This window comes from Opisthocomus hoazin, chromosome 12 (genome assembly GCF_030867145.1).
Source record: "Opisthocomus hoazin isolate bOpiHoa1 chromosome 12, bOpiHoa1.hap1, whole genome shotgun sequence".
Lineage (NCBI taxonomy): Eukaryota > Metazoa > Chordata > Aves > Opisthocomiformes > Opisthocomidae > Opisthocomus > Opisthocomus hoazin.
Window position 1 is genome coordinate 159754 of NC_134425.1, and position 22771 is coordinate 182524.

General features: G+C 45.7%; 2 protein-coding genes across 2 annotated transcripts in view; one reads left to right on the forward strand and one right to left on the reverse strand.

The window, feature by feature from the left end:
* On the reverse strand, positions 1-22767 carry COTL1 (coactosin like F-actin binding protein 1). The gene is made up of 4 exons (XM_075433814.1): positions 22535-22767; positions 22190-22272; positions 10902-11059; positions 1-1364 (listed from the first exon to the last, which is right to left on the reverse strand). Exons 1-4 carry the CDS (start codon positions 22609-22611, stop codon positions 1254-1256), a joined length of 429 nt encoding a protein of 142 aa, XP_075289929.1. The 5' UTR covers positions 22612-22767; the 3' UTR covers positions 1-1253.
* KLHL36 (kelch like family member 36) overlaps positions 21998-22771 on the forward strand; it is a 24345-nt gene continuing 23571 nt past the window's right edge. Inside the window, exon 1 of the mRNA XM_075433807.1 lies at positions 21998-22044. The gene's annotated coding sequence lies outside the window, so the exon portion shown is untranslated. The remainder of the gene's footprint in view (positions 22045-22771) is intronic.

Genomic DNA, 22771 nt, shown 5'->3' on the forward strand with positions numbered 1-22771 from the left:
TGTTCTTGAAAAACATTTATTTCTGTAATGGGTTTATAGCGCTGACTCCCAAGCCCCAGTACAACAAAGTTTCCCCCTACACATAATTCTGGGGACAATTACCTTTGATGCAAAAAAATAAGCCATACAAAGAAGCCCCCCCAAACAAACAGTTTGGTACCAAACTGTGCCCAGGTTCTCTCCAGGCCTCTGCTGTTGACTATTTCATCCCAGCTGGGACAGAGCTGCCCTGCTCCACCCCTCAGTCCCAGCTGCAGGATGGTTCACTGCCTACAGGCCCCAAATAACTGACGATGTTATGTTCAACTGCAAAAAAATCATCAGGGGGGACATGGGCAGAGAAGGCTGCTAGGATTCAGTGGCTGCTATTTTGGCCGACATCATTTAAAAAGGAAAACTATGCATTTCAGTTTCACCTCCTGAGCCCCAGTGTTAGGAAAGTCAAATACAAACCCAGAGACCAGTGTACACAAAATAGTGAACAAGTGTCCAGACATTTCTAAGCCCCTCAGTTTACTGTGCCATGATACCTCCAAAAAACCAACAAAACCCCCACATTCAGATCATGTTTGATCTTATTTTCTAGAGGGAGGGATAGAGATGCAGCACATAGCATAGCAACTGTCAAGCAATGTTTAAGGCAAACTTATTCCCGTTAAGAGTCGAAGAACTTTTTTGTTGGTTTGCTTTGTTGTTTAAGCTGTTAGATAACACCTCAGCTGGACATTTAAGCTTAGACAATTTAATCTGAGTTTGATTGAAGTCAACTCAAGTTGATCTGAGCCTAGAACAGCAAAAAATGTTATTCACAAGAACATTAGTGAGAACAAATTTAAAAAATATTAAAATAATGGATTTTCAGAACTCCCCCAAAACTTTCTCCCCTCAGAGACCAGGTTGAGACCAACTAAAACACACACAGACATGCACACCGATGAAGGACACGATGGCAAGCCTCTACGAACACAGTGCTCAGTAGGACCAAAGCAGAGCCAAACCTAAATTTCACAGATGCAAGAACATGGACCGAGTTATGAGCAAAAATAGGGGGGAGGGGGAACAGAACCCCAGAGAGGGCTGTTTCATGAGACGGAATGGAAAATAAAAGTCCACTGTATGCAAAGAAAGGGAGTTCTTAGGCGCACACACAGAAAGCTGGGGATTTCAGTTGCCTCATCTCTCAGTCGTGTTAGTTTGCTGTGCCGTTGCCCTCCCTTTGAGATCCAGGTGAAGGTGCCAGGAGGTTCATGCGTTTACTCAGTCTGTGCATCATAATTAGCCCCCCCTGCTTTCTTCAGCTCGTTCTTGATGTAATCCTCATCCAGCTCTTTGTGGTCACTGATCACAAATTCTTTGGCAAAGTTCTGCAAGAGAGAAAGAAAAAGCCTGTTAAAAAAGGGGATACTTGTCCAAGTACCTGAATAAAGAAGCATCATCCAGCTTCCACAGCTGTATGAGCTGTAAACTCTCTCTGCTATGGCAGGGATGATAAACAGAAAGCTGTGGATGAGACAGAAGACTGGTAATGCCAAAGCCCAAGACTTAACCTGGAGAAATTTTATGTTTCTACTTCTACAGTCACTGGCTGCATGACCCAGTCCTGCCTTATGCAGCAGCTCTTCCTAGAGATAAATGTACAGGCTAGGTTAGGTCAAGTTTCCTAAGTAGTATGCAAACTGCAAAGCTCGATACTGTTGACCTTCTCACTGCCACTGACCCTCCTGGGCAAGTCATTAATCCTACCTGTGCCCTTTTTAGGACCCCTTCTCCTAAAAATGGAGAACAGTGCTACACCACAGTACACTAAGGTATCATACCCCATCAGCTGATAGGAGGATGCTTTGATTAAAGACTAAGCAACATGCAGATGGTACCAGGAGCAAATAAGTCTACTTCAGTAGATTTACTGACTCCTCCTCTCAACTATCTCATACATATCATGGCCAAAACCAAGAGACTGTACTAGACAGGCTGCGGCTGTTGTTAATAGGCTCCGCTATGCTCTGTGGTCTAATGATCCAGACTGACCTTTAAGGACATGCTTTATTAATACACTTGTGTACTGCAGGGCAGCTAGCTGGCTGCTTGAATGCTCTTCGCAACTTAGGGTAGCTGGGCTGTGATGTGAGGTTGTGAACAGAGAAAACCAAAACCTTTCTCAGAACAGATTGTTGTGAATGGGATCCCACGGTGCCTTTAGGGCACTTGTCAAGCAGTGCCTCTACAGTCAGGGATTTGTTCCTCTGGGGGGGCTGCCCTCCTGCCTCATGGCAAGGCTGGCATGCATGTGTGAGCACAGACGTTGCAGCAAACATGTACATTTGCTTCTTGCTTTAGCATTTTCCTTCACTTCCTAACCACAACTGAAAACAGTGCACGTGTCTTTCCCTTCCCCCCACCCCACAGCGCTTTTAGACAGCATGCAAAACACAGGCATCCACTCTTCAGTGCCAGGGACAAATGGACGACAAAAAAACACAAATTAAAATCCCAACAGCCCTGCTGTAATGTCTCAGGAAAGGTGCAATGTCTATCTCCATGGCCAGTGAGTGCCCTGAAAGGTGATGGAGGCTGCCTGGGAGAATGGGGCAATGCTTTGAGAGAGAAGCACTCATCTTGCCTGGGTCTCCCCGGTGCTGGAACAGCCCCGGCACAACCGTGGAGGGGGGGTTCTAATTGGTTTCAGACTCTAAGCCATGGGAGAGCTCTTTATTTGGCAGCGTCTCAAGGGTCTCAGTTTGGGATCAGAGTTGGGTAAAGGAGGGGGTGGAGAAGGATTCAGCTTGAAAGAGCCTCAGCACCTCTTTCATGCGGTGGAAGAAACGGAAGTGAGAGCGAAACGTCTACCCCCCCCCCCCCCCCCCCCAGTCTCCCAGGCTGTGGCTGATCCTGTTCACAATGTAGGAAATCCTCACGACCAAAGAGTTGCTATGGGGGAAAGCTTATAGCAGCTACGAGAGGCCTTGTCTGCTTTGCTTTAGTTTATCAGCAGCTAGACAAAGTTCTAAGAAATAACAACTGCTTCACAGCACCATTTTGCTCCATGCTTCAATGGTTGGCTTTTCTGGTGTGAGGACACACAGACGTTACAGGCACTCATCCGCGCCTTAGCAGAGTTCGGGAAAATGGGAAAGAAATCGTTTAAGAGAAAAAAAGCCTTTTTTTGACATGGGAAATGAAGAGGCAAACTGCCCAAAGCATCCCATTTGGTCACGCATGCAAGTGTTCTACTTCCAGATCTCCTGTGTGAGATCTCTGCAAAGCTCAGCTCGTGCTAAGACCAAACAAACAATCTGCAACTATTTGATGCTTACTGAGATGTGCTACCGATTTGATTTTTGAGCTGACCCTTTTCAATTTCTTTTCTACGTGCCAACAGGTTTAACAAATTTTCCTCAAGTCAGGAAGCAGATTATCCAGGACTACCCGACTTCAGTGCTAGTCTTTGCCCCGACTTTAGTGAGAACTGAGGCAGGCCCATGGAATCTTTTCTGAGAAGGTTTCCATGAAAAGTGTGTGTATTCTATAAATTCAGGGAGGGTTTCCTTCAATGCCCACTGTGCAGAATTCAGCTGATTCTGAAATTGAAACCGCAAGTGCACTCATGCATGACCAGAGGGGAACTAAATTATATGTATCACAAAGTAATTATAATTACTGAAACGTCTTCTCAACTGGACAGTTATCCAGATGATTCCTGGGTGATCATCTGTGGACACCAGCCACTACTTCATGTCCATGCCACTGAGACACCTTGTAAGGTCTGAACAATCTCCCTCTAGCAGTGGCCAGATGCATTATGCTCCCAGCCACTCTTAGATATCCGCTTAGCTGACTGGGCCACCTCTTGTGCCAGATTTGTAACCTCGGAGTGCAATCTGGGTCACTGCTATTAATAACTCTTTGCTTTATTCCTTTCTGCTGGCAGGCACTGTCAGGGGCTTCTTTGGTTCTTCGCAGCGGCTCTTACCCACCACGATGTCCCATCAAGCCTGGCCACAAGGGCGGAAGATGCTTCTGGTGAGTTTGCTGCCTGGAATTTCTAATTTCAATATCCTGCTTGACCCTTCTTCAGCCATAGCCTCCCTCATCACTGTGAATTCAACATTTGAGCTCTTTGGGGTTGAGCTTTTGTTCAGGGTGCAAACCATAAGGTGAAGCGAGGCATATAAGTATTTTAGAGACAGCTGAAACTGTCAGAGCAGGAGACTGGGCACCCATGGTCAACAACAGCACTCTTCAGCCATGAAGAGGGCCATCCTCTATCCAGAGTTCACTCTTTTTTTGTCCCCACTGAAACTGCCAGAATTTAAAACTACTCCCAACTGATTTAATTGGGTCTGATGTTAGCTAGACCAGGCAATGGTCCTTATTTGACATGACTGCCATCTGCAATTATAAATAACCGATCATAGCAGACCAGCCCCTGCAAAGCACTGGGAAAAATCCTAGCTTCAAGCGGCTAACAATGCCAACAGGCATCCGGCTTCAGCCATATGTCTGCTCTGCCACCAGATTTTCTTTCTGCCCTTAGGAGACTGGGGTGAGGAAAGGCCCTGCTTTCTCTTCTCTCACATATACTGATATCTAATGCCTTTCAAGAGAACTGCAGAAGTTATAGCTGCCTAAGGCACAGTGCATAACTGATGCTTGGGGCCTCGCTTTGCTGACATGCATATTCATTTTACATCCTCCACTTCCTTTTCTCTTCCTCTCCCCTCATCCCCAAGCTTTTTACAACCGCAGCAAGCCCTGCGAGTGAATTCCAGGCTTTGTATTCACCCCAGAGTCACCAGCAGCCTACAGATAACAAAAACAATTATGCCATTTATCTTTATCACTATACAACAGTGACCAGAGTCTCCTTGCTTTGCCTCTCAAATCACTGAACTTGACATAAAAAGTAAGGTTTACTCATGGTTCTTCAATATACCTATCTAGCACATGCTTCGCTTTGTGCCTGAGTAGCAGAGGGTGACAATTTTGCAATCCAGTCCCCTGTGTCAACCCCCATGCAACACTACACAGATAAAAGGGCTCCAATCACGCAGGTCAGGTTGTAATAAACTGAGCCTGCATCTCTCCCTGGGAAGCATGAATTTTGTGCAGCAAGCTCAGTCCAGCCTTTCTCTGCCAGATACTTTTATGGGGGGGAGAAAAAGGGTGGAGTAGATTTTCTTCCTACTACAGGCCCTGAATTTTTTGCATACGGGGCCATAAAATTTCCCTAAGCTGGCCAAGGGAAAGTCTGTCTGGTGCAGATACTGGACCAAAAAGGTCTGCAGAGGCCTTTAAAACTCCCAGCATAGGTAGGCCTGAAGCCAGAAGGAAAATCCTTGTATCGTCTATAGACAGTTGGGTTCTTAGCAGCTAGGGACGGTGCCAGGTAGTTGAGCAGCTTCTTGCTGTTTTTATTTACACTGGGGCTTCCAGCAGCCTCCAATGGTGTTCAAAATCCTCAGTTCCATTGTGCTTAATGTCACCACTCCCATCCACTGGTCATCTTGCTTTCAGTGCAGATGCAGTACAGAAGAGATGACATCTCCCGTGTTTCTTTTCCAGCATGATATGAGTCCTAGGCCTGGGGTTATGGGGAAGAAAGGACATGTTCTACAGCTGCAGTACAGGTATGTTCTAGCAGGGCTTCTCTGAGTGCAAGGAGAGCTGTAAAGTGACAAGCAGCTACAGCAGTACAGTACCACTGCCCTCCACTCTACTCTGGCTACACCAAACCTGGTCCTGCGATCAGCCGTGAGTCCAAGCTATCAGCAAAACCCCTCCCTTCAAATTTACTGCTTGCCAGTTTTTACACGGACCAGTTCCAGCCACTGGGAGAAGCCAACCCAAACCTCTGGTAAACACATTTCTCAGCAATGGGAACTACATTTCAGCTGATCTGCAAATTCTTCCTATCTGTGCTGCATCCCACTGGAAAAGTCACAGGGCTGTGTGTCAGATGTGGGGTGATGAGAAGCTGCTTATTCTGGCCTGAAGAAGTCACTTATAAAGTTACCACCTTCTCCAGACTAGGAATAGGAGTTCTTGTAAATCCATATCCATTTGGTATGGTCATTACAGTAAGCCAGAATAGGAGAAACAGCCAAAAAGAACAATTCCATTTGCCTTCCCAGCAGGATCGCACTCACCCTCCTGAGAAAGGCTGTCTCAAAGCCACCGTGACATAGCTGTTACTGTTACGAGTTTGATTTTCTGACTGCCTCTAACAAAGCTATTAAACCATCTTCTGTTTAGGCCACTGTACTAATATGAGCAAGCTAATGAACATGCATGGAGTTATATGTGTTGGATCTGTCCCAAGACCAGAGACAGTGAGTCCTCTCTCATGACGTACCAGCATCAGTGCAGTGAGGAATCCAGAGGAAAAGAGAAAGGTGAACAAAAAAAGATCCGGTCACGAGCTCAGTAAACTTGTTGACATCACTAAAGCCAGGCAAATTCCTCACCAAAAATAATAATGAATAAAATGCCTCGAATAGTTGCTCACAGAAACAGAGCTGTTTTATCCTGAATATGATTTAGGCAAATAATAGAGCACGTGACTTTGTGGGGGCAGGAGTGCTGAAGAAAACAGAGAAGAGTCAAAATTCATGGACAACAAGACAAACTGGCAAAGGTTGGGCAGTCCCTTTGCTGAGACAGCCCTGCCAGAGAATTCAGTCCCATCAGGAAAAAGGCCTCCACTACGCCTAACAAAGGATTAAAATCTCCTGGCAGGAAATGCAGTCGTGGAGGGCACCAAGTTCACAGAGGGAAAGCAACGCTCAGAGTGAAACCGAGTCCTGTTTTCAGTTCTTCAGCATTTACATCAAAACTGGACCACTTTAGCACAGGTTGCTACTCGCAGCCCCACAATGGTTGTGCCTGGGCTTGTCCTTACTCGAAGAAAAGCACCGTAACATCATCCCTCTGCCTCTCCTCAAAGCGAACGGGGCCGATCACTGGAAGGCCTGACGCTCCTGTACTTAAAAGCCACAGCTGCCAGGTTTCACCTTGCAGGAATTTTTATGGCTGAACTGAACCTCATGCTGGCAACCGTTCCTGGCCACGACAAGCAGCTTACAATAGCCTTGATTTCTGGCCTTAAGCTGACTGACCTGTTTCTCCTGGGCCTCTGGAATAAAAGAGGTCAAAATAACAGCCCTCAGAGCACGGAGAGTCTCCTGGATGGATCTGTACAAAGGCTGAATGAGCCACAGCTTGTGCATATAAAGGAGGTAAAAGGCTGAACCGTCCTTACCGCCAGGGACATAAAACATGAGTTTAAGACCATCTTTGGATGATCTTCTAATTTCAGCCAAGTAGAAAATGTGCCCAAAGCCTTTCCATTCAGCTGGTATCTACCAGCAGTGGGGTACATGGCATGACAATTAGTGGCGTACGGTGATCAGACTGCAGCTGTGCAGAGGACACAACTGCTGGGGTGTCTGCTGCATGCGTGGCTTGCAGCAGCATCTGCCAGCTCACCTGCGGGCATGAGGTGAGACACGCTACTCCTGATCACAAAGTAGATGCAGCCTTGTAGTTTAAGTTTCATAAAGTTCCCCAGCTGTTAAGTTTAGATCGTTCTAGATCTAGGTTTAAACTGTACCCCAGAAATAATGAACTCCCAAACATCTTCAGCAACAGTCTGCAAAGTATGGCATGTTGTGTGCTTCTACCCCCACCCCGAGGTCTGTCCCTGGCCTAGGCAGAAGCTCAGTGGAGAAAAGATGGGATACTGTATCACCTTACTCTGTGTCTCCTCCACACATTAATACCTAGCTATATGCTTCACCAGTTATAGTTAAATCCTTGTTCCCCATCCTGCCCTTATTTCTAACCTGCTCTCAGCTGAACTACTCAGACCAGATCACAGGCTTGATCCAAGACTTCCAGCTGAGGTAAACAGGAAAGGATGGAAAATAAATGAGTGTGAAAAAAAGCTACTGAATCTTCCTTAAATGCAAAATGCATTTTCCTACAATCCAAAATAAATACAATAAATGCAAAACCCACTTTCCAACAACATTAAAGAGATAATAAGGATAGTCCCAAATAAGGAAGAAGACCTTATTCTCAGCTAGTACAGATCAGGACAACTATGGCTATTTGTACCAGATGAGGTCCATCCCTGTAATTTTACAGTTATTACAGCTAAAAATCCATTGTCCTTTCTTCCTGAGAGATTTTCTGGCAATCTCCTCCACTGACTATCAGCATTGCTTCCCAAGCCACCTCCCTACAGATTTCACAGCACCTGCTTCCCCTTCCAAGGGAGGAATACAAAAGCGAGGGCAACCCAGCTCCTCTCCTTGCTCTATAATATTTCATCCTTTTGTTCACAAGCCCATAATCTACTCTTCAACAGTTAATATCCCTTACGTTTTCCTTATGGCAGGTGCTTCTAGGAGACCATTAATAATCACCATGTGTGATCACTCTTTATTCCACAGATGCAACATGGGTTTTGCTTGCTAGGCGGTATTCAAGCTGACTGTCTTTCACTTTGAGTATCTTGGCGGAAGAACAATGTTTACTGGCATTTGCTCAGCTTTGAGCAGAGCTCAACCGTAGCTCATCAATGCATCTACAACGTAGCAGAGAATATAAAGCAGGCCTCCCCTCACACTGGAGCTTTGGTCTTAAATAAAGCACCACAGTTAGCTTTTGCAAACATTACAAGACAGTGAGAGCCCTTCAAGTTTTTCTGTGGGCTTTTCAGACTGAAGAGCTGTTCTTCTGGAATTCCAGCCAATCACTTCTATAGATCACAAAATCAAAGCCGTTACCTGCTGTACAAAAAGCCTCCTTGTGCCACACTTCCTTGGAAAGGGAGCCATGTCGGACAGGGTAAGTGCACCTATGGGCCATGCAAGCAACAACTGCAGAGTGCCAAACTGCATCCATAGCCAAGCTTCTCTTCAGGGTTTGTACAGCAAAAAATTCCCACTTTAGGGTACTACTCATTCCAAACCATGAACCAGCACTGAGTCAGATTCGTAGATTGTCATTACAGCAAACAACCAACTGTATTTTTCTATGTATAACTCACATCTCAAATAATCTCTGTAAAATTGGCAGTAGCGGGGTGACTGGGAATGTACTTGAAGGTCAAAAGAACTAGTAATAGTGAAAAAGCTCTGGGATAAATTCCCTCCACTAAATTTCAGCTGGACTTTCTCATCCTCTTTTGTTTTGACAGCTTATCTGCAAGGTTCCATGCATAAAAAGAGGGAAATAGTTCTGCTTTTATCCCACTCCACACAGCGGGATTCAGTTGCACATGTAGAACTATTCAAGACAGTTGTCCATTTCTTATCAAAAGGAGCTCACCATTGACATTACATTCAGAAGTGCTTTGGAGTGGGTTATAGATGTGGTTGCTCAATAGAAGTGTATTAAGCACAAGCTGTATTGTTTCCATATTTTAGTACAGATTAATTGGAATATGAAAGCTTTTAAGTAACAGCCAAGAATGGTTAATGTTCCACCAGGTTATTAACTCACTCAGACTACTAATCGAAGATGAAACAAGTGAAACTGCAAATTATATGTAACAGACAGATCTTAGAACAGCATTCAGGAATGCTATTCAACTCGCCAGGAATAAATTGTCTAAACTTACTTTTAAAAAAATCTTGGGCTTAGTGAATCTTATATGAGTCATTCATTAGCACTCTATAATTTCATCTTCAGCTACAATTACAGTTTTAGCTGCTTCACATGAATAGAGGTTTGCTTTCCTATCTCTCAGGTGTCATTATGGAAGTTTCTTTTCAGAATGGACTCCTCTGCCTAGTTGTAATTTTGGAACAGTTAGCACCAGTGCTTATCTTCTGGAAGTACATGAATTTATTATATTCTTTGTCCTTCTTGTCTAAATATAATCTTCTGTATCACACAAACTACCAAGGAATTGAGGGGTACTCAGTTCTCATGCTTCATATTGTCCTACTGGGTGATTTCTTTACATAGGTAAGAATGCAATTCTTGAAGGAGATTGTTTCAATGGTCAGCCTGTTCTCCAAGTGCAGTAAGACCATTTCTCAGGCACAGGAGAGGTTTAGCTGAAAAAGCTAATCTTGCTTTAAATATTTCTTCAGAGGAAACATGTGAAACGTTAGCAACTTCTCTGTTGAAGTCAGCTTTCTGGCAGCAGTTCTTTGCAGCCTTCCACAATTCACTTCTCGCGTGGCTGTTGCTTGTTTTCACTCGTCTGGACTGAGCTTGGAGCCCAACAGTGAGCCCAGCTCAGAGTGCCCCAGGAGGCCTCGACAGAGTTTAACGATAAGCTCAGCTGGGGCAGACAAATTCCAGTGAAGCCCTTCCAAGGTGTGTACTAAGCACATTTCTCGTTTTCCCTGATATGCCCAAGGCAAAACAGAAGACTGTTCAAATCTAGTTAGGTATTAAGACCTGTTAGTTAATTGGTACTGATAGGGACTTCAGACTTTAGTTGATTAGATCCACGAATTCATTGTGCTGAGACAAAAGGCCTCAAGAGAAAAGTTTAACCAAGGGCATGGTTTTTTCTGTTTAAGTTCACCTGCGTAACTTAATACTGCCTTGTTCTCTACCACTCACTATTATGTTGTTTCTATATCAAGGAAGGAGATGGGAAACATCTTAACGGTGACAAGGAGGGGAAAGCATATATTCCCTCTACACGAAATAGTTCAGACAGCCTTAAGCTCAGAAGTGCTTCTTTATGCCTGAGTGCTCAAAGGGCAGATGTTAAGTCTTCCTAGTAGGAAGACGGGCAATAGGAAATTGTCTTCTTTTTAAAGGATTAACTACTAAGTTGAAAGATGATCCAACCCTTCCCCTCTCTTCCCTCCTGCTGGTGTTTGTAGAGCTAAAAACGGTGAGAACAGTGGTCAGAAGCAGAAGGAAGAAGTTACCTGTACTACTTCTTTGACCAGAGTCTTGTCGGTCCCAGTTTTGGCTCTCTGCAGGCCACTGACATCCTCTCCAATCCAAGTGATGAGCGCAAACTTGACTCGCTTGCTCATGGCATCACCGGTGGTGAATCGGACAAAGCCAAACAATCGAACATCATCTGGAGAGACAAAGCAAAAAGGATTAATTGATTAAAAACAGAAACATCCCTGCCATACCATTTTCCGGGTGAGACTATTGCTCCCAACTTAAAAACCAAGTCAATGCACTGACCCTGTGTTACAACACCATCGTTCTGGCTTAACAGGGGCTCTGCTCATAGGCCCTTCTCTTGCAAGGAGCGCTTTGTCACTGTTGGGTCTGCCTCTTCACAGGGTGCTCTGAGTCACCAGGAGGAAACTGGATGTGCCGGCCACCCCACCCCACATTGGTGTGCTGCTGGTGAGTTTGGAAATGACTAAAAGAAAGTCAACAGGCTCAAGAGCACAGAGCTAACCCCAGTTACACATTCGTCTGCTGGTCATGGGTCAAGAAGGGAATAAAGTGATTTCCCAGCCTCTCTTTCTTACAAGACAGCAGGATTAGGATCACGTCTTATAACATATACCCAGAAACTGGCCATTGTGCAAATCCGATCCTTTCCCCTCCTTCCCTTCAGCAACATTTCTGGCTCGCTTGTCGTATGAGTTTACAAGAAGGAGGGTAGAAGAAGGAGCCAAAGAAAAATCTGCAATTACTTCCCCAGATGTGCTTTTCTACTCTTTCCGAAGCCCTGTAGAGAAAGACCTTGTATTTTAAAACTGTTCTGATCTTTGTTTCACAGCTGGTTTCTGCTGTATCACACCAGACTAGAGTTATTGAGTCTGGCCATATGTGTAAAAACCTTGTAAATTCTCTGTCTTGAAGAGTTCGTTCCTTCATTGCAGGGTGACTCATCAACCGAGGCAACTGGACGCCTTGATGATCACAGGCACTTAAAAAGCCTGTGATACCATCCACTCACATCCCCAGCCTCGGTGGCATGCACAGCGCTGGAGCCTTCAACCAGGATTGTGCAGAAAAGCAGAGCAGATGGACAGTTGTGCAATCGTGGAATATACCTAACCGTAGCTACTTTGTCTGTTATAGGTCACTCAAAGCCTTTTAAACGAAGATGACTCGAAATAGAAGAACAAACTTGCTGCTTGAAAAGAATCATGTTAATCCTGCTCACACTTGTGACCAGTTCAACACTGTTTATAGTTATTTGCTGTCTTGACTACTCCTAGGTGAAAACGCAGGCTTCAGGTGTAGTAATGTTTGCCAACATCCCTATCCTTGGATCCGTTGCAGCGTGAATGGTCCAGACAGCCCCAGGAGCTCCGGGGACAGGGGAGAAGAAGCTCTGAATTGCTCATCCCTAGAAAATAAGCTGCCAGAAATCAATGCAAAAAAAGTGCCATGCACTCTGAAAGCTGACAGATCTCAGAGCTTCTTTAACACTTTGTTTTGCCAAAATTTAAGTAAAGACAACTTCCCCTTGATAAAAGATAAGACGTTTTTAAGTCTGAAAAAATCCACCTATGCTCTCCCTCTTTTGTTCTATGTACTTTTGTGGCAGAGGACTGGCAGAGGACTACTGGGGAAAACTGGGAAATGGATGTAGGGGTGTGTGTGAGCCAGTGCAGTGTTTAAAACAAACTCCTCTGAAGATTTCAAAATTGAAACAAAGAGAAAGAGAAATGTTATTCAAAGGAAAAGTCCAGATGGATCTTTGGAAGGAGAGTAAGACTGATGTGTATCAACAGTGCAGGCAAACAAAACTTCCCCTTCAGATACCCTATTACTGGCAAGTACAAGAAATGCACAGTGAGACTCCTGTTTCTGACAGTAAATCCTCCTCCCAAGATTGATTAGAACCATAAATGAACCGACAGCCAGCAAATACCCAAGGTGAAGAGAGACAGTAAATCCCTTAATGTTACTATTAACAGTTCTATGAAAAAACCTTGCTTTCTCAGATCTGACAGTAAAGGAGGCCACACTGCTAAGAATTGTATGGTGGTTCCCATGGGAACACAGTGCTGGAAGGCACTTTAATGTCATCAAGTCCTGGCCCCTACTATGCTATAACCGTGTCATAGCCCCTCCCATGGACCCGTCACTGTCCACCTTGAGTACGTAGGTTTTTCATCCTTGCCCTTTCTACCATAGGCAGTTACAGATCTTGGAATATGCCCCTTTATAATAAAGATAACGCAAAACATAACAAATGTGAAAAAGCAGTGCTTATTCATAGCAATGTAGAAAGGAAGTTGAAGGAATTTATCTGTCAGCATGAACTTTAATTTGACATGAACCCACAGATCACGGGCAGCAGCAGGATTTGCTTCTCAGCAGAAGAGTTTAACTGCTTTCCCGTCCTGTCTGAAAGCAGCTTGATTAGTGGCACCGAAGAGCGCCCAACCCAGCAATTCCACACAGGCTTTTATCTATTAGATCACCTACTACCCAGTGACTATGAGCAACCCTTGCTTCATCATGTGAAGTCCCAGTAAGTTTAATGAGCAACTGAGGTTAGATGTGGGGCTCCGAGTCACCATCTTGGGCAGAATTTACCTGGGGCACGTTTACCTGTGGGGGCTTGAGAAGTTACACCCGAGCTGCGTGCTTTCTCCTCCTGCCTCCCCATGGAGGTTGTATCCCCACAGTAGGCAGGACTGGCTCTTCAGCTGCCAGTTTTCAGTCCAGTGTATTTAAAATAAACTACCAATATTTCAGTTTATTAACTGGCTATTATTGTAACATTTATATATAATATTATATTATACTATTATATATTATATTCATATATTTATTAACTGGCTGTTTATTTTATTTTATTTTATTTTATTTTATTTTATTTTATTTTATTTTATTAACTGGCTATTAACTAATTAAAAAGTTCTTTAGCTGGCTGAACGGCAGAGCCCAGAGGGTTCTGATCAGCAGAGCAGAGTCTAGTTGGAGGCATATAGCTAGTGGTGCTCCCCATACTGGGCCCAGTCATGTTCAACTTATTCATCAACGACAGGATGAAGGGACGGAGTGTACCCTCAGCAAGATTGCTGATGACACAAAACTGGGAGGAGTGGTGGATACAGCGGACGGCCATGCTGCCATCCAGCGAGACCTGGACAGGCAGAGAGGAATCTGATGAAGTTCAGCAAGGGTGAGTGCAGGGTCTTGTCCCCTAGGAGGAATAACCCCACACACCAGTACAAGCTGGGGTTGACCTGCTGGAGAGCAGGTCTGTGGAGAGGCACCTGGGTATCCTGGTGGATGACAAGTTGACCACGAGCCAGCAGTGTGCCCTTGCTGCCAAGAAGGCCGGTGGTCTCCTGGGGTGTGTTAAGAGGACTGTGGCCAGCAGGTCGAGGGAGGTTCTCCTGCCCCTCTGCTCTGCCCTAGTGAGGCCCCATCTGGAGTACTGTGTCCAGTTCTGGGCTACTCAGTTCGAGAAAGATGAGGAACTACTGGAGACAGTCCAGCGGATGGCTATGAAGATGGTGAGGGGACTGGAGCACCTCTCCTACGAGGAAAGGCTGAGGGAGTTGGCCTTGTTTAGCCTGGAGAAGAGAAGGCTGAGAGGGGACCTTATAAATGCTTATAATTATCTTAAGCGTGGGTGTCAGGAGGGTGGGGCCAGACTCTTTTCAGTGGTGCCCAGCGACAGGACAAGAGGCAATGGGCACAAACTGAAGCAGAGGAAGTTCCAGCTGAACATGAGGAAGAACTTCAATTTGATGGTGACGGAGCACTGGAACAGGCTGCCCAGAGGGGTTGCGGAGTCTCCTTCTCTGGAGATATTCAAAACCCACCTGGAACGTGGTCCTGTGCAGCCTGCTCTGGGTGACCCTGGTTTGGCAGGGGGGTTGGACTAGATGATCCCTAGAGGTCCCTTTCAAACCCTACCATTCTGTGATTCTGTGATATGCGATGCTTTAACTGGATGTGCCAGTCTGCGAATTGCAGCAGCTGAGGAGCACTTCAGCAGATGCAGATAAAGCCAAGAGGGAATGTCAATTGGAGTGCTTAGCAATTAACATGTCTCTTTTCCTGAAAGGGCAACAGAGACACACGTGGAGATTTTTAGCACTAGTTCAGCCTGGGTATGTGCCCCTCCAGCTGCCAGTCAAAATCCCTGAGCAGAAGTGGTTGATTTTCACAATTAGTCTGAAGCATGTTCAGAGCAACAACTGATCAAAACGCAAGTTCTTGTGCACTCCAACATTTCCTCTTTCACAGTTAATCAGTTCTACGCTGCTAGATCACCTCACAGCACTGGAAGGCATCAATGCCATCAGTGCCAACTCCCCTAGAAATCTCAAAGAGTTAATATATACCACCCCCACACCCATCCACACCTCCATTTTCACACAAACCCACTTACAGAGGTTTCAGGAACTGCTGGGTGTGTGGGAGAGTCTAACAAATCATAGAGAGAGTAGATTTCCTCTGAAGGAGGAAATCCTACCTAGCCCTATGCAACCACCTTCCTAGTCACTGAGCCATGAATTTCAGGGCAGAGACAGGGTAAAACGGAAACAGCAGCTTTATTTGAGAAGATCTTACAAGTTACAAACAGCAGAAATTAACAATGTTAATTCCTACTAATATCACTACTCCTTTAACTATGGTTGTACAGCAAGACAATAAGGCTACATAAACAATGAAAAGTACAATGAATGCCTTAATGAGCATCACTTGGTATTTTTCTCCAAACCCCTCACTTATCAGTAGGCAGGATTTTCCAAATATACTGATTAAGCTGCCCGTGGCTGTCAACAAAGCTCGATGCTAAGCAGCAGAGATTTCCTTGATGGTATTCTCCTCTCTTTCATCCACTTCAACCCTTTGGTTCAGCTGCACTAAAAAGTTCCCCATTAGATTAAAATTCACTGACTCATCAGTAAAACATAATAGCTGCAGGAAAGAACTACACTGTCGAAAGCTTCACGGTTCTTAGCCTTACAGCTTGGAATGGCCAAGCCAGAGACACGCCAAGATAAGGCCACCGCTCCCAGATTCACGTGCCTGCTAAACCAAGGTCACACACAGCCAGGCAGCTGATGGAATGATCTGCTTTTGTGTTCCGTCCAACAATGAATTACGGATGGCACGTGACATGTTTCATGAAGGATTTATTTTGTTTGTTTCAGTTGGATCCATTTTAGATTAATTTGTTGATTTTCCACCTCTTCAGTCACTCCCGTAGTCACGTGGCTAGAAGTGCAGACAGAAAATCCTCCCTATCTCTTACTGCACTGTTTCTTCCCTCTGTAACCCTCTGTTGAAGCCCGTATATCTCTGATGCAACGCTGCCCTGCACCATGCAGACATGTTCATTAAGTGATCTAAGACAAACACGACATGTTTGACCTCAGGACCATAACCATAGGCCAAGCTGTAGCTGGGGCACCAACCTTACCCATGTAAACCGGGGTAGCTGACATGAGCACAGGGTACTCAGGACACAAGCACATGGGGAGGATGACCCCACACTGACTTCTCCGGCTTTCTCTGGTCCAGTGAAGCCACCAGCAGCATTTCATCAGAATGAATGGCCAGTGACAGCGGTCCTGTAGTGGTCTCTCTCCTGACCTGGGCATACACTGGAGTGCTGAGTGGGATCCAGCTACCCTTTGTTTTCCTTCCCTGAAGGAATGAATGGTTGCCTTACTTGGCCAGAAGTAAGGGCCTGGCAGGCCTCAAACCAAAGGGCATGCAAAAGATACAACGCTCTTCTTTACCTGCTCTTATGCCTAGCACAGGATGGTAAAGTGCAGACCCACAGCTATGCTACCTTAATTAAGCATCACAAAACCACACTGAATCCAAAGAGTTACTATTTCAGTGCAGAACTCGACCTGATGAGTTGCTCCCACAAAAATTAATGAGAGTACTTCCTAAAACAACCACCTGTCCATTGGAAGGAACAGTCTAAGCCACAGCTCCAGCTGGCAGCCAGGCGATCGCTGTCAAACGCATCCCGTTTCAGCTGACCCTCCCAAGAGCACGACTTTGACAGCGAGCAGGGAGGGCACAGGGGCAAGGAAACACTGCAAAGACCGTGTAAAATTCCCATAGGCCACCCATGGCCTCAGGTCTTCCTTTAAACAGACATTAAGGGAAAGCAGGCAAGACGAACACTAAGGAGGAAAGCAAAAGCAGTAGGAGACTGATTTATAAAGCCCATTTTAGCAACTTAAGATGTGGCCAAATGCAGATAAGTACCTATCTCATTATATGTCCTCGTGCATTTTTACAAATCTTTCCGACAACCCAAGGTGCCAGAGTAATCTTGGTGATCTCTCAACTCTTAGCTCCTGAAGTTTATATGCAGGCCACGCTTTATAGCACAATTGTCACAAGCCCAAAAGAGCTTGCATTTGTCTTATGAGCCGATCCTATTTCTGTTTTCTTCCTAATATTTTATGTCAATGAGAAATGATTTTGTAGGGTATTTATTTCAGACCAAAGATTTTCAGTTCTTCCTTGTGCTGAATGCACAGTGTGGTTTTGGTTTGATCTTTTCAGACATATGAATAACTATCCCATTTCATGCTGTCATTGCAATTATTTATCTGGACTGGGGCTTTCCAAATAAAAGGCTCATTATTTCCTTTGTCAGAGATGCATTGAAAAACAACTGTTCACATGTGGCATGGGGGGTGGGAAACAGTCTTCCAATCTCTCCATTACTTAATGGCAGAATACAGACTTTAAAAAAAAAATGAAGTAAACCACAGAGACAACGCAATGCTCCACTGCTTCGTAATACAGAAACTGAGGCAAGCTGTGAGGTGCAGTCAGGTATTACTGACACACACACAAGTTTAAGTGGATGTTTCTGACTGGACTTTTAGTTCAGTATCTCAGTTGTATGTCATTCTCCTCTTCTCAGTAGCAGCGTCACCAACCCAGTTATGAGACTTGGAAATTAAAAACAACAACAAAAAAACCTGAGAGCCTTCACATCCTTCCGTACAATAACGTTCAACTCTTACCTGTGTTTCTGGCTTCAAATCCACCAGCTCAGCTGTTTTTTTTTTTCAACTGTACTGATGGCATGTACTACTAAACACCAAATTAATGCTACATCTGGATCCATGCCATCTGCAGAGGCAAGAGCTGTAACTGTGAAGTAAAATGGATTGAAAGCCTTGAATTAAGGCCTTGTTTCACGCAGAGGTAATCTGTGCTGTTAAGCCCAACCAAAACAGTCCTTAGCCAGAAGACACAGGGGGTGTCTACACTGTGTGTTCAATGACCCTGACACGATTAACGTCCTCAACTTTGGTCTCCAGCCTCTCTGGGTCAGACAAAGGCCAATGCAGTTGCGTACGCTGCTCATCACGTGGGGCTGCAAGAGGAAGCGTGGCCAGCAGCCACCTCCGAATCATACAAGGACTTCACTGTGCCAGTGGCTTAAACCAAGCTACCTGACTTTACTTTGGCACAGGCTGGAGCAGAGGTGTTCACACATCCGGGACTGGTCTTTGGAGGACAGAGAAGACTACAGCCTGAGACTAAAGCAGAACCTACTACCTCCCAGCCAAAGTGTTTGAGTCATCTTGTGGCCTGACACAGACCTTGACAGCAACGGCATGACCGCGACTGATACGCAAAAGTCCAGGGTTCAGGCCGCGTTTGCAGCATAATCCTGGGACCCTGAACAAAAGGGCACTGAAGAAGCTTTTCTTACCATGTTTTCTTCCTTTGAGAGTGGCAATTGCTGTTTCCAAACAGTGGGATGGGAAAAGGATGATAGTTTGACTATGCAGTTCCTTAAACTTTTCTGCTAGTACACAAAGCTTAGTAACGAGCTTAGGAAGAGAAAGCCTCCACCCCAGGATACGTAACATGTAGGTCTGATGTGCAATGCCTATCTGAGAGGAGAGCAGTGAGAGTTAACGAAACCCGCACAAAGTAAACCGGCAGCAGCAACAGGTCCTGGCTCAGGGCATGGGTCTCACTGCCCTGGGAGCTCAGTCTCCCGGTCTGTCCTGCGTTCCTTCAATAGCAGCCCACAGAGCATTGCTGGAGGCTTGCAGACAGCTGCTTTCTAACACAGTCTTTTTGAACTGCTACTTCCATTAAAAGAAGCAATTTTAGTTACTTGCTTTTCCCTTTGCCCTGAACCGTTCTCGTTCCCCAAGGAGGTTTGCAGGATCAGTCATGGGTTGGGCCATGGTCTCCATGAAAAGGGTTATGCATGGGGGGAAGAAAAAGCAAAAATACAACCCTGCTACCAGCAACCCCCTCCAGCCCTTCCTAACCTCTGTTGTTGCACAAGGCAGGATATCCAACACAGGCAAATATCTTCCAAACTGGTACAAAAGACCTTCTTGGTCTCAGAGCCACATGAATGAGCACACACTGGCACCGCCTGCTCTGTAATTTAATGCCCTGGAGGGAAGCAATATGTACCACACGCCGAAGGCGCTTTTAATAAGAATGGTTATTAAAGAAAGCGGGGGACACAGATGTTTGCTGCTGAGAACGGCACTGAAATAGATGGTGGAGAAAGTAGAACAGAGCAAGCTCTCATGAAGGGGCTTGGTGACACTTTGCATGCTGAGGTTTTCAATTCCAGCTCCTGCTCTCACCTTCAACCACCAAATTATGCTCAGCTTCTACCAGAGGCAGCTGCAGTACTTTGTGGCTTTCAGGGCAGCATTCTTCACAGAACAGGAATTCCAAACAAGGAAGGAAGTTTATTCTGACGCCAGTTTCTTTAATCTTTTAATCACATTTTCTGAAACTATTTGCATTGATAGTAGCTCTTCTCCCCTCCAGCAGAATGTAGAAGTAGATGGGGTTTGGACCAGAAGGGAAGAGATGTAGCAATGGGAAGGAATAATATTTAGCAGCTCTTTCCATCCCTTCCTACTCTTTTTTACTGATTTTGTTTCGGTAGAAACATTCCAACCAGCCCTACCTCACAGTAACACTTGGCACCTTTCTTCCAGATGGGAAGGAAAGCTCTAATGTCACAGTTCGCAAGTGGAGGCAGAGAACCTGGTACCTGAATTTGCCTAGTTCTTTAAACCTCCAGCAACTGTGCTCCAGGGGCAGGGGGTGGGGAAGGGTTGTGTACAACCTCTTGCCCCTGGTCTGCCAAGGAGCAGCCCATACCAGGCACATGCGAAGGAAGACAGACAGAAGGAAAAGGTAAAGGGAGCAACGAGCAGCTATAAGGGACTTAGCTCCACATAAAAGGCTAACAATAGCCCACGGTTTACCCCAAGGATGCCATTTATGTAACTCTTCCCTTACCGTGCCTATGCCTACAATACGCAAAATTTAATTTTTGCTGTAAAAATGCTTCAGTATTGGGGCCAGCCTGGCACTTTGCTGGTATAAACAAGGTTTCCTTAAACTCTGTCTGTTTTAATACCCTGTTTATAAATAAGGGTGTAAATAAACAATGGCAAGAAAACAAAACTGGCCATATTTGAAAGTCAAATATGTGCCTCCATTAGTTGTTATATGCATCCTACCCGGCCCAACCGGTGACCGCGCTCTGCCAAAGCCCCTCTGCCTGCTTAGCCACTCGATGAAAGTATTCCCTTTGCTACAGAAGGGAAGACAGGAACCGTTCTGGAGAGGCTGCCACTCCAGACAAAACATTAAAAATCAGTTCAGATAAAATAAGAGACGGACTCCTTAAAAACAAGGAAAGAAAATAAATGGGGAAGGTTCCTCTGCAGGAAGGAAGAGACACTGGAGACGCTCAGTCTTGGCCACAAGATGAGACAGAGAACATGGCACTCAGATACTGAAGCTGTTGACCTCCCAAGAAAACTACTAACCCTTCAGATAATGTTGGCATGAACTTCAGGAGCACTGAGCCCTGCATTTCCCCGTATGCCAGGGAATTACTTTTTTCCTCATGTTGCCCATTAAGCAGAGTTGGGTGGGAAGGGCTCTCGAGGTACAGGGTATCGGCTCTGCTGACATCAACTACAAGAGGATCCCTTTTGCTTTTGAGAGTTTTCCCTGCAAAGGTCTCAAGAACAGTGGGAAACAAGTAGCTGTGTTAATCCTAGTCAGACCCCACTGCAAATGTCGTAGCAGAGCAGTCTAAACCATCTTGATTTAGTGGCTACTTTCCAAGGACTAAAATATATTTTTCTCCCATGATATTTATTAACTGATAAATATCAGTGCAGTCCTGCCCTCATTTAAGTTACTGGAAGTCCTCCCCTACAGCTCAGTAAAACACAGCCAAGCCGTGGGACTTGACAGACCAATCTGGATAGGCACTGGCGTTTCATAGCTGCAGGGCTCCGACTACTGTGCCTCCGGGACTCGCCCCATCTTGAGAAGGGAGAGGCTGCTCAATACACAATTCCTTCGCATTACAGACGCATGACTCTAAAAATACAGATTAACCACAGTACTTGGCTGTAGAGTAACCAGAGTGAGGAAGGCTTTGTCTGCTACAGTCCAGTATTAGTTATGGTTATTAATGCTTCCTATCTCATGTCACTTGGTGACATTGTTAAGCAGCAGCCAAGATACAGGGAAAAGCTATACAAACCCCTCCCTGAAGTTAATCTGAGAAAAATTAAAGGCCGCTTTTGTAAAACACGTCAAAAGTTAAGATCAGATAAATTTAAATATTCCTCATTTCATTTTCCCCAGGCTTTGTTTCCCCTGTTAATGTCCTACAACGGACAGTTAAACAATCAGCTGCCACGTTTAAACCTAGAGCCGCAACTGTTGTGGTTGTGCAACACCACATATACAATTGTTTTCAGTGCTATATTGTTCCACCTGATCTTCGGCACAACCACTCTCTTCTCAGGTTTCATATTCTTATAAAATCCGAGCAAGCCTTCGAACTGCAGTTACTTTAGCGCTATGAGTACAATTTGCAGAATAATTTTATTGCAAAATGACCTGTATCACTGCTTCTTTCTAGCCACAAAAAGAGTGTTTTTTGCTCTTCAGCACTCCTTCGAAACTGCAGTGCTAAACACGGAGACCGTTGCTAATCAAGCGTTTTATCTTCTTTATAACTGAGAAGCAATGAAGAATTGTGCAAAGAAGTGGCAAAAAGCCCAAAGGACCTTAAGTCTAAGGGTGAGACAAAGGACCGGCTGGACCATGACTTCGGTGAGTTGCGCTCTGATGGCGCAGGACGGGGCAGACAGGGGGAAGCGGCAGCACAAACTCCAGTTTAGCCAAGTTTTCTCCCATCCTCTCCTCCCTCGCACCGGGCAGCAAACGAAGGTGCCGAAGCAACGAGGACGGAGCTTACCTGTGCACTTCCTTTTAAAGGTTTCATAGTCTACCCCTTGGTCTCCGGGGACGATCGTAGAGCCATTGTATTTAAAAGTCACCCTTTGGGAAGAGAAGGGGAGTGATACATTTACAAGACACCCTTTGGGATGGGGGAAAGGAAAGGGGAATAACACATTTAACAGCCTTTTAGAAAAGGAAAAGAGGCGATGGGGAAGAATATACTGTAAAAACCCGTCCTTTAGGAAGGGGGGAAGGGGAGAAGGGGAGTCAGGTCTATGAAGGCCACCGGTTCGGGAGGGGGGAGAGGAGCCGGGGACCCGCAGAGCGCCGGTGCCCGTCCGGGGGGTGCGGGGCCACCTACCAGTTCACCTCGGTGCCGTCGTCCCTGACGAGGTTGTAGGCCTCCCTGCACGCCTCCTTGTCGATTTTGGTGGCCATGGGGGCGGCCGAGCCGGGGAGGGGAGGGGCGGGGGGGTGCCGCTGCCGCCGCACCTCACCTCACCTCAGCGCACCGCACCGCGCCTCACCTCACAGCGCCGCGCAGTGCCGCTCGCGCCGCCGCCCGCCCCGGCGCCGCCCGCCAATGGCTCCGCGGAGC

Excerpts from the sequence above, each read along its gene's own strand:
- COTL1 (XM_075433814.1), bottom strand. The coding sequence starts at position 22,611 with ATGGCCACCAAAATCGACAAGGAGGCGTGCAGGGAGGCCTACAACCTC. Across the intron at positions 22,273-22,534 it reads GACGGCACCGAGGTGAACTG|GGTGACTTTTAAATACAATG; the intron begins GTAGGTGGCCCC and ends CTCTTCCCAAAG. Across the intron at positions 11,060-22,189 it reads CTTTAAAAGGAAGTGCACAG|ATGATGTTCGATTGTTTGGC; the intron begins GTAAGCTCCGTC and ends TTGTCTCTCCAG.